The sequence below is a fragment of the Geospiza fortis genome, unplaced genomic scaffold (assembly GCF_000277835.1).
Source record: "Geospiza fortis unplaced genomic scaffold, GeoFor_1.0 scaffold494, whole genome shotgun sequence".
Classification (NCBI taxonomy): domain Eukaryota; kingdom Metazoa; phylum Chordata; class Aves; order Passeriformes; family Thraupidae; genus Geospiza; species Geospiza fortis.
In genome coordinates, this window is record NW_005054691.1 from 13,722 (window position 1) to 24,040 (window position 10,319).

Sequence of the window (10,319 nt, forward strand, 5' to 3'; positions counted from 1 at the left end):
CACAGCCTGGGGAGGGTCTCCAGGAGCCCCCCGGCTCAGGGGTGGTGCAGCACAGTCTGCAGGTCCTCGGGCAGCGAGCCGATGATGGTGTCGATGTAGAGACCCACCCTCTGCAGGGTCTCCTCCTTCACGGGCAGGTGCTGGCAGCGAGCCCTCACCTGCGGGAAATGGGAATCAACACATTCCAGGGGCCTTTCCCCTCTGCCGGGCTCTGCCTGCTGCAGCTCAGGATAAAAACGGGCAGGAAACGCCCCCTGAGCCTCGGGAGGGGAAGGACTTCCCTGGATCCTCCTAATTCTGAGGGTTTCACATAAACACCAAACTTCCCTGGATCCTCCCAACTCTGAGGATTTCACACAAACACCAAACTTCCCCGAGCTTCCCAGCCCTCCAGGGAGGGAGATCAAGGTTTTCCATGGCACAGGTGTGATTTGTGCCATGGATTTCCCTCCACCCAGAGAGAGGAAGGAGTGCAGGGGGAGGGAGAGAGGGAAAGGGACTCACCAGCTTCTCCCGCAGCTTCAGCACCAGGTCCACAATCTCCACCTCGGACTTGTCCTTCATCCAGGCCACGATGTCCTAAGGAGAGAGTGGCTTCCCTCAGGGACACTTCCCAAGGGATTCCCCTAAGGAAAGCCTGAAGGTGAGCAGGGGTTTCTCATTCCTGAAACAGTGACAGAGCCCCTCCAGTGCCACCATGGGCAGGGACCCCTCCCACTGTCCCAGGTGCTCCAGCCCCAGTGTCCAGCCTGGCCTTGGGCACTGCCAGGGATGCAGGGGCAGCCCCAGCTGCTCTGGCAATCCCAGCCCAGCCAGGAATTCCTCATTGCCAAGATGCCATCCATGCCTGCCCTCTGGCACTGGGAGCCATTCCCTGGGTGCTGTCCCTGCAGGCCTTGGCCCCAGTCCCTCTGCAGCTCTCCTGGAGCCCCTTCAGCCCTGCCAGGGGCTCTGAGCTCTCCCTGGAGCCTCCTCATCTCTGAGTAAACCCAGCCCTGTCCCTGTCACCCACGGCCTCACAGACACAGCCCTGTCCCTGTCCCAGCCCTGTCCGTTGTCCCTGTCCCTGTCACCCACCGCCTCACAGATGGCCTCCAGGTGCAGGGCCTCGAGCTTCTGGGTCATCTCGCGGTGCCGCTGCCGGAACCAACCGTCGAAGTTGGGGGACTTGAAGAATCGCCTGTGGAGAGGTCAGGAATTGTGGAATTGTGGAACTGTGTGGTGCTGGAGCTGGCAGGGACCCACAGGGACAATCCCATCCAACAACCCCACCCTGTGACCCTGGGAAGGGGTCAAGGGGACACACCAGGACATGGGCTGGGATTCCCAGAGCAGCTGGGGCTGCCCCTGCATCCCTGGCAGTGCCCAAGGCCAGGCTGGACACTGGGGCTGGAGCACCTGGGACAGTGGGAGGTGTCCCTGCCATGGCAGGGCTGGCACTGCAGGGGCTCTGAGGACCCTTCCCACCCAAACCCATTCCATAATTCTATACTTATTGTTTCTGATCACTTTCTGGGATTTTTTCATTTTCTATCTGTGCATTTCCCATTTTCCCTCCTTGGGTGCCCAACTTCTGCATTTTTCCCACTCCTATTGCACCAAGTGTCTTCTCCATCCCAGTCAGAACGAATTATCCAGGAAAACCCTGGACCAACTGCCCTGCAGGACCTCCACTTGTTTAGAACACACAAACCCCAGGCTGGATTTGCTCTCCCTGAGCATCCTGAGTTAATCCATGGCTGAGTTCTGCAGGCCCCGCAGCTCCCACGGGGTCCCAGTGCTGGCGCGGGTTTGCTGCCCATAGGGACTGGCCCAGCTGGGGCTGGGGTCAGGATTCTCACCTGTAGAGCCCCAGCCAGTCCCCCTTGAGCACACAGGTGAGCTGGGGGCCAGCGTGCTCCAGGCTCTTCATGAAATCCTCCTGGCAGAACGGGCGGATCTGGGGGGGATTCTGCACACGGAAATCCACGTTAGTCCATGGAAATCCATAACAGAGCATCCCAAACGAAACCAGGAAAACAAGGGCTGCACTTCCAGTGGGAAAGGTGCCCAAGGCACTGAAGATAAAAACACCCCAAGGTCGATCCTCACAGGAGATTCCCAGTAATTCATCTCCTGGCAAAACCGGGAATATCTGTCCCAGGAGTTCTTTCAACTTTTTAATGACTTTTTAAAGCAGTAAACCTCCTCTTCCTTCAACGGGGGAGGTTCCCAGGAGTGTGCCCACCACCCTGTAACCACTCCCAGTCCCAAAGGGAAGGAGGACTGGGAAGAGCATCCTACCTTCCACGGAGTGATGGCTCTCTGCAGAGGCATCAGGCTGGCCATGTAATGCTCCTAAAACAAGAAAAGATAAAAATAAAAAGTAATAACTTACAGGTGAGGAGCCTCTTGTGGTGCCCCTGGCAGTGCCCAAGGCCAGGTGGACATTGGGGTTGGGAGCACCTGGGGACAGTGGGAGGTGTCCCTGGCATGGCAGGGGGATGGGATGAGTTTAAAGGTCCTTCCCACCCAGCCCCTCCAGGGTTCCCTGCTCCGGGGTCTGTCACAGGCTCTGCTCCCTGTCCCCCCGGGTGTCCCTGCACTCACCAGAGGGATGATGAAGCTCTGGGTGAGCTCCAGGAGGTGCCTCCTCAGCAGAGCGCTCTGCACCTCCGAGGGGCGCTTCCGCTGGATGCCCTGCGGGACAGACGGGGTCACCCACAGCACAGCCGGGTCATGTGGGGTCACCCAGTGTCACCCACGGCACAGCCGGGTCACATGGGGTCACACAGGGTCACCCACAGCACAGCCGGGTCACACGGGGTCACCCAGTGTCACCCACGGCACAGCTGGGTCACACAGGGTCACACAGGGTCACCCACAGCACAGCCGGGTCACATGGGGTCACCCACGGCACAGCTGGGTCACACAGGGTCACACAGGGTCACCCACAGCACAGCCGGGTCACATGGGGTCACCCACGGCACAGCTGGGTCACACAGGGTCACGCGGGGTCCCCCACGGCACAGCTGGGTCACACGGGGTCACCCAGTGTCACCCACGGCACAGCCGGGTCATGTGGGGTCACCCACGGCACAGCCGGGTCACACGGGGTCACCCAGTGTCACCCACGGCACAGCCGGGTCATGTGGGGTCACCCACGGCACAGCCGGGTCACACGGGGTCACCCAGGGTCACCCATGGCACAGCCGGGTCACCCAGGTGTCCCCTCACCGCCACACACAACCTGCAGCTCTGCAGCCACAGGAACCTGAAGTGCTGCCCAAACTCCAGATCCCAAACTCTAGATCCCCAGATCCAGATCCCCAAACTCCAGATCCCAAACTCCAGATCCCCAGATCCAGGTCCCACAGCACAGATTCCACCCTCTACTCAAACACCTGAAAATTTCAAGTTTCACTACACACAACCTGGGGTTTGTTTTTTTTTTTTTTTTTAATATAAATTATTCCCACTCAGTTTATTGTTAGCACCAGGATTTAATCCTCAATGTCAAGTGGAAAGTCCTAAACTGGGCATAATGAACGGTCCCAGCATGGACTAAATCATCCCAAAGTGTAAGTTCTGCTCCTTTGGAGAGCTCTGTCTGCTCAAACTGAGCTCTTGGTTCAGTTTCCCACCAGGACAGAGTGGGAGGTGCTTACCTTCAGCAGCCTTTTGATCAGGGTTTTGTCTTTGTGAAGGAATGTTTTATAGGAAGTGTAGATTCCTGGACGGGAAAAACTCGGGATCAGGAAAAATCAGGAGTCACAAATGGACACAGCTCCCTGCTGCCAAATCCCCAAGGGAAGGGTCGGTCCTGAGGGATTCCTGAGGCCTGCACCCACCTGGTTTGGTGTCCAGGGTCTTCAGCTTGGCCAGCTTCTTCACCTTCACCTGCTTGGGCAGGTCTCCTGTGACACACAGCGGGGACAATTCAGGCTCTGTCCCTTCCTGCTGGGACTGCACCTGGGGACACCCAGCCCTGCCCTTGCCCACCCTCAGAGCAACCCCAGCTCCCTTCTCTGCTGGAATTCTGGGATGAGGATGTGCTGAAAACCAGCTCCTCCTCCCCAGGGCTTCCTCAGCTTCCCAGTCAACAAAGGCGCTCGATAAAGGAGAGGAGCTTTCTCTCTCTCCCCACCTCTCTCAATTCCCTGCCCAGGAAGCTCCAGGACAGCAATTCCTGCTCCCCACACCCTGCCCCAGCTCTGCGCTCATCCTGCACATGGCCACAGCCAGAGGTGAGCTCCTGTGGCTGCTGGGCTCTCCCAGGAGAGGAAACCACTGCCAGGGCAGCTCCCTGCAGCCTCCAGCTGCTCTGCCAGCCCCACAGAGCCCTGGGCCAGCTCTCCTTCCATCCTGAGCTCCCCAAGGCTCCTGAGCTCCCCTGGCAGGTACCCTGAGCTCTCCCTTCATCCTGATCTCCCTGGTGTAGGTACAGTTTGTGGTGATGGGGAGTGGGGCTGCCCCAGCCCATCCCCAGTGGCACAGCTGGGAGTGCCCAGGTGAGCAGCACTGACAGCCATGGAGTGCCCAGGTGAGCAGCACTGACAGCACTGAGCCATGGGGTGCCCAGGTGAGCAGCACTGACAGCACTGAGCCATGGGGTGCCCAGGTGAGCAGCACTGACAGCACTGAGCCATGGGGTGCCCAGGTGAGCAGCACTGACAGCACTGAGCCATGGGGTGCCCAGGTGAGCAGCACTGACAGCTGTGAGCCATGGAGTGCCCAGGTGAGCAGCACTGACAGCACTGAGCCATGGAGTGCCCAGGTGAGCAGCACTGACAGCACTGAGCCATGGGGTGCCCAGGTGTGCTGAGCAACCACCCAGGCAGCAGAGGGCACACAGGTGCACTGCATGAATGTGAGGGCATAAAAGGGTGGGGGAAAAACAGCAAGGGCAGAGGCTTGCAGCCTTCTGAAGTGGAATGGTGTCACTCTGCATAGACAGATGCCTGAAGCCTTCTGAAGGGGTAAGGTGTTACTGTGTATGGGGGAATGATTAAAGCTTTCTGAAATTGTGTGATGATGCATTGTGTATTGTGACTGTCTTGACTGTGACACCCTGGCAGCCACCCTGGCCCCCTGAGCTGCCCTGCAGCCACCCTGGGCTCACCTGACATGCGGGGCTCGCCCACCCGCAGGATGTGCGGCCAGTGCTGCAGGGTCTTGATGAAGAAGGGGTTGGTGACGCCCACGACGATGTTGGGCCTGGAAGGAGGGGACAGGCTGAGCGCTGTGGCCCTGGGTGTCCCTGAGGGGAGGTGGCAGGGCAGGGCACTCACGGGGCCTGGGTGCGCGTGGTGTATTCCTTGAACTCGCTGTCGTGGATGGTGAAGTAGGGCCGGAAATCACAGCAGTAACGCAGCGGGGCCAGGCAGCTGCAGGGACAGGCACAGACCCATGCAGGGTCACACAGGGCCAGCACAGGGGACAGTCCCTGCCCTGGGGCCGTGCCCTCCGGCCTCCTGCCCCCCTGGCCTCGTGTCCAGCCCCTGGCACAGCACCCCCAGGGCCTTTCCCAGCTTTCCAGCCCCCCTGTCCCAGCCTGGAACGCTCCAGGGGCTTGGGCTGACCCCAGAGCAGCACCTGGCCTGGCTGAACCTCTCTGGGGAAGCTGCAGGTTTTTGGGGTTTTGTGCTAAGGCAGAGCTCTGAGCTGGGGGGAGAACAGTCCTCAGGGCTGGACCTATCAGGGGAGATTCCTCTGTACTTCTCTCCATCCTTGATAGAAAATGAGCGTGGAATATTTGCACTTTGTCTTGCAAAGCTTCCTCGAGCACCCTAAACCCAGCCCAGGTGAGCAGCACAGAGTGCATGTGGGAGGGAAAAGCTGCCAGAATTTGCTGCCACAGCTCCCAGTCCCTCCCACCCTGGGGGTGTTACCTGGTGAGGGCCAGGACCATCTCCGAGGACATGGTTGGGGACGGTGCCATCACCACCATGGGCTCCCCCAGCAGCATCAGCTCCCACAGCATCTGGATGTGGATCAGCACTGGCTGGAAGCACCTGGGACAATGGGAACAATGACAGGGTCAGTCAGGATGGACCAGATACAGCTGTGGCCTGCAAGCCCCCCCAGGTGTGCTCCTGGCTGGGAATTTGAGATCTAGGATGGACTTCCAGCATTCCACAGGGAAATTCAGGTGCTTTCACCTGGGCTGTCACTCAGTTGTTTCATACAAGTTTAAAGGAAATGCTCTAAGCAAAGTCAGGCAATCTGTGATCAGAGTGTCATGGAATGGTTTGGGTGGGAAGGGACCTCAAAGCTCATCCAGTGCCACCCCTGCCACTCTGGGGCCTCCTCTGGGCTCTCTGCAGCAGCTCCAGGTGCTGCTGCTGTGTCCCCAGGGCTGGGGCAGCTCTGCAGCTGGGGTCTCACCTGAGGGGGCACGGGGCAGGATCCCCCCTGCCCTGCTGGGGATCAGCCCAGGGCTGGGGAGTTCTGGGCTGGGTCAGGTCCAGCTCTCACCCCCAGCCCCTCCTCTGCCCCTGGGGCTGTGCAGGCACAACCCTCAGCTCAAACCCTGCCCAGAATCCCAAAGGAGTCCCTGGAATGCAGCAGTGTTTGATTGTGCACCATCCCTGTGATTTATGGGATGCTCCCAGCAGGGAGAGGGCGGCAGGTGGAGGGGAGAGGGTTGGGAGGAGCCTCTCACCTGAACAGATCCAGCTCATGAACACTGGGGAGAACCAGGGGGGCTGGTAACAGATTCTGGATGAGGAAGGGAGAAAAGGCTGTTAGTAGCTGTTAGTGAACTGTGAGGAGATGGGAGCAGCCTGGCTGGAATTGCCCCAGCCAGGCACAGGGAGCAAGGCTCACACCCTGAGGTGTGCACAGGAGCAGGGCTGGGCACAGCACTCCATCCCAAACTAATTCCTGCGCCTACAGACTAAGGAAGAGTCCCTTCTTTTCCAGATGGGAAAGGCTGCCCATGCCTGCTCCTTTGTTTTCCAGGGTTTCCTCTGGTGGGACAGCGTTTGAGACACAGCAGAGCCAGCGGGGTTAGAGATGTGGCACCAAACCAGTGTTAGTCACAGCACAGAAAGGGAAAGGGAAGGAATCCAAACCAGAGCTGAACCAAAACACTGAAACAAATTCAAAACAACTCCAGGGTGAAGGCAGGAGACCCAGCAGGGCCTGACTTCCCAGGAAAAGCAAGGGGAACAGTGAACAAAGCACCCAGAGTGGGTGCAGAGAGCCCCGAGTGATTCCAGGCAGGAGAGCCTGGCGTGGAACTGCTGAGACCACACTGATCCCAGGCCAAAGGGTTCCCAAGAGGCTTCAGGATCCAGCTCCTCCCTCCGTGCCAGCCCCTCTCACCTCCTGGTTGCACTGCTTCACTGGGCTGGAGCCTGGCTTGTCCACCCGGGATGGGATCCTCACCTGCAGGGCAAGGAGAGCAGGGATCACCCTGGGGTGGGACTGGCAGGGCAGAAAGTGCCCAGCCACCATCTCCAGCTGGAAAGGCTGTGGGGAATGTGGGGTGAGCAGGGATTTCACTCGCAGGAGCACGGAGCACAGGGCCCTTCCCGCAGGCTCAGCCCAGTACCTGGATGACAACTCCCATCACGGGCAGGTTCAGGGTCTGGCCAGGCACCGGCGGTGGCCACTGGTCGATCTCGTTGCACACTGAGGGACACAGGGAAGGGAAGAGTTTCACCCGAGGGAAAATCCAGCTCATCCTGGCATTCTGAAAGGGAATTGTTCCCTTTCCCAGCTCACACATCCCCCTGGCTTGTGGCAAACCCAGAGCTGATAGATCAGGATGAAATGACCCAGGTACAAAAGGCCTGACGGAGGTGCAGCAGATTCCTGGCTTTGGGAATACCCCACATTCCTTGGGAACACCCGACATCCAAACTGACAGCCCCATCCGCTCCCTCCCCACAATGCCTCCTTTACACCTGGTTATCCGCTTGGACAAGCAGGACAAGTTCTTCCCTGCTGGCATTTGCTCCAGAATGAAGCCATTTGGAGCATTCCAGCTGTTTTCCAGGAACCTGCTGATGCAGCCCCTCTATCCCAAGCTGGAATCCCTGTCCCCAGCTCACCTGCCTCCAGGCAGGGCTCCAGCTTGTCGAAGTATTCCGGAGCAATCAGCTGCAGCAGGCACTGGAACAGGTTCACGTAGGGAAGGCGGGACACGAGCACCAGGGACTGGGAATGGCACATTTGGGATCAGGACCCCCCTGACCCCAGCAGTGCACGTTTCTGTACTGCTTAGAGAGGAGTGAACTTAAAAAACCCAGCATTAAACCCATGGAGCAGCTCCCAAGCAGCACTTTGGTGGAGTTCTTGCTGCCACCTGCTCGTGAGCCAGGATTTGGGAGAGCAAAGGGAATGGGAGCATGGCCTGGCAAAAGAGCAGCTGGAGAGGGAATAAAGGTCAATTGCTGGTGGGTTCAAAGCTCCCCAAAACCATTTCAGGTGGAGAAGCACAAAGGAGCGACTCCTGAAATGGGAATTGGGCAGATAAACAAAGTTAAGGAATGCTGGGTAGGACAAAGGAACTTGGAAAAACAAATCGTGTCCAGGAAGGCCTTTTTTGTTCTGACTGGGGCCTCCTTGTGAAATAAATCCCTGGTTTTTACAGCTGTCCCAACCTAGCCCCACTGGATGTTTCATTGTTACACTGGCTCTCCTCTTCCTCTAGCCATTAATGCGTGCATTAATTAGGAATGCAGGAGTCATTTAAACCCCTCCTGTCCAACCCCAAACTTGGCCATTTGAATTCAAACCTCATCCAAGCGTGACAATTCCTTCCCTGAGCAATCCCACTGTTCCAGTGGAAAACTCACTGGTTTAGTGGGGATGGAAAAACTGATTTCTGCATTAGCAGGAGTCTGAAAGGAGCTCCTGGAGGTGGAGGGCACGAAGCTCAGGACACTGCTGGGACTGAGATGTCCCCATGGACCAGCACAGGACAAGGGGGAACGGCCTCAGGCTGGGCCAGGGGAGCTCAGGGAGGAACCAGCAGCAATTTCCCCATGGAAAGGGGCTCAGGCCTTGGCAGGGGCTGCCCAGGGGGGTTTGCAGTGCCCAGCCCCGGAGTGTACCCGGAACTCCTGGAGGGCTTTTCCAGCCTCAGGGATCCCAGGATTGCAGACTCAGCACTGACCTTCTGGAAGTAGCCCCTCCTCATGGAGCTGTCCTTGACCTGCCGGAAGTACACGTACCCGAAATAGTGAGCAGCCTCTCGCTGCAGGGACAGAGGGACAGGGAGGAACAGAGAGGGACAGTTAAGGACAGCCCAGCCCCACTGCCACCAACCCCTCCTGAGCCACCCCCCTGCTCTGACACCTCCCAGCCCTCCAAGAGAGCTTTCCAGGGGACACAGGGAGAGACACAAGTGGAGCCCGGCTGGGGGTGCTCACATGGAGAGGGAGATTCCAGGGAGAGCTCAGAGCTAAAGGGGCTCCAGGAGAGCTGGAGAGAGACTGGGGACAAGGGGAGGAGGGACAGCACACAGGCAATGGCTCCCACTGCCAGAGGGCAGGCATGGATGGGATCTTGGGAATTAGGAATTCCTGACCCTGGAATAGAATTCCCAGAGGAAAATCTGGGGCTGCCCCTGGATCCCTGGCAGCATCCAAGGCCAGGCTGGACACTGGAGCTGGGAGCAGCCTGGGACAGTGGGAGGTGTCCCTGCTTCAGTTCCCTCTCCCAGCATTGCCAGGATCCCCCTGCTTCAGTCCCTTCTCCCAAAATAACTGAGGTCTCCCAAATTCAGTTCCCTCTCCCAGTGGAACTGGGGTCTCCTTAATTCTGGTCCACCTCCCGAAGTAGCTGGGGGTCCCCCTGACTCAGTTCAGTTCCCTCTCTCCGATTCAATTCACTCTTTGATCCCCCTGACCTAATTCCCTGTCAAAGCAGTTCCCTGTCCCTTGATCCAATCCCACCTTTGATCCCATTCCCTGTCCCAGCAGTTCCCTGTCCCTGATCCAGTCCCACCTTTGATCCCCTGATCCCATTCCTGTCCCAGCAGTTCCCCGTCCCCTGATCCCATTCCCTGTCTCAGCAGTTCCCTGTCCCCTGATCCCATTCCCTGTCCCAGCAGTTCCCCGTCCCCTGATCCCATTCCCTGTCCCAGTAGTTCCCTGTCCCTGATCCAGTCCCAGTCCCACCTTTGATCCCCTGATCCCATTCCCTGTTCCAGCAGTTCCCTGTCCCTGATCCAGTCCCACCTTTGATCCCCTGATCCCATTCCCTGTCCCAGCAGTTCCCTGTCCCTGATCCAGTCCCACCTTTGATCCCCTGATCCCATTCCCTGTCCCAGCAGTTCCCTGCCCTGCTCTCCCTCCCAGTGGGCACAGAAGGAAATCCCTGTGCTG

The 10,319-nt window shown here is 58.4% G+C and overlaps 1 protein-coding gene across 1 annotated transcript in view; it reads right to left on the bottom strand.

Moving 5' to 3' along the window:
* Positions 1–6: 6 nt before the first annotated feature.
* Positions 7–10,319, bottom strand: part of DENND6B (DENN domain containing 6B) — a gene marked incomplete at its 5' end in the record, with an annotated part of 15,491 nt that continues 5,178 nt past the window's right edge. The window contains 16 exons of the mRNA XM_005430853.2: positions 7–158; positions 505–579; positions 1,078–1,180; positions 1,842–1,951; positions 2,284–2,337; positions 2,590–2,679; positions 3,648–3,712; positions 3,831–3,896; positions 5,102–5,196; positions 5,271–5,366; positions 5,871–5,993; positions 6,644–6,699; positions 7,309–7,371; positions 7,538–7,617; positions 8,040–8,145; positions 9,107–9,207. Coding sequence (XP_005430910.1) covers positions 36–158; positions 505–579; positions 1,078–1,180; positions 1,842–1,951; positions 2,284–2,337; positions 2,590–2,679; positions 3,648–3,712; positions 3,831–3,896; positions 5,102–5,196; positions 5,271–5,366; positions 5,871–5,993; positions 6,644–6,699; positions 7,309–7,371; positions 7,538–7,617; positions 8,040–8,145; positions 9,107–9,207 — 1,406 coding nt within the window. The remainder of the gene's footprint in view (positions 159–504; positions 580–1,077; positions 1,181–1,841; positions 1,952–2,283; positions 2,338–2,589; positions 2,680–3,647; positions 3,713–3,830; positions 3,897–5,101; positions 5,197–5,270; positions 5,367–5,870; positions 5,994–6,643; positions 6,700–7,308; positions 7,372–7,537; positions 7,618–8,039; positions 8,146–9,106; positions 9,208–10,319) is intronic.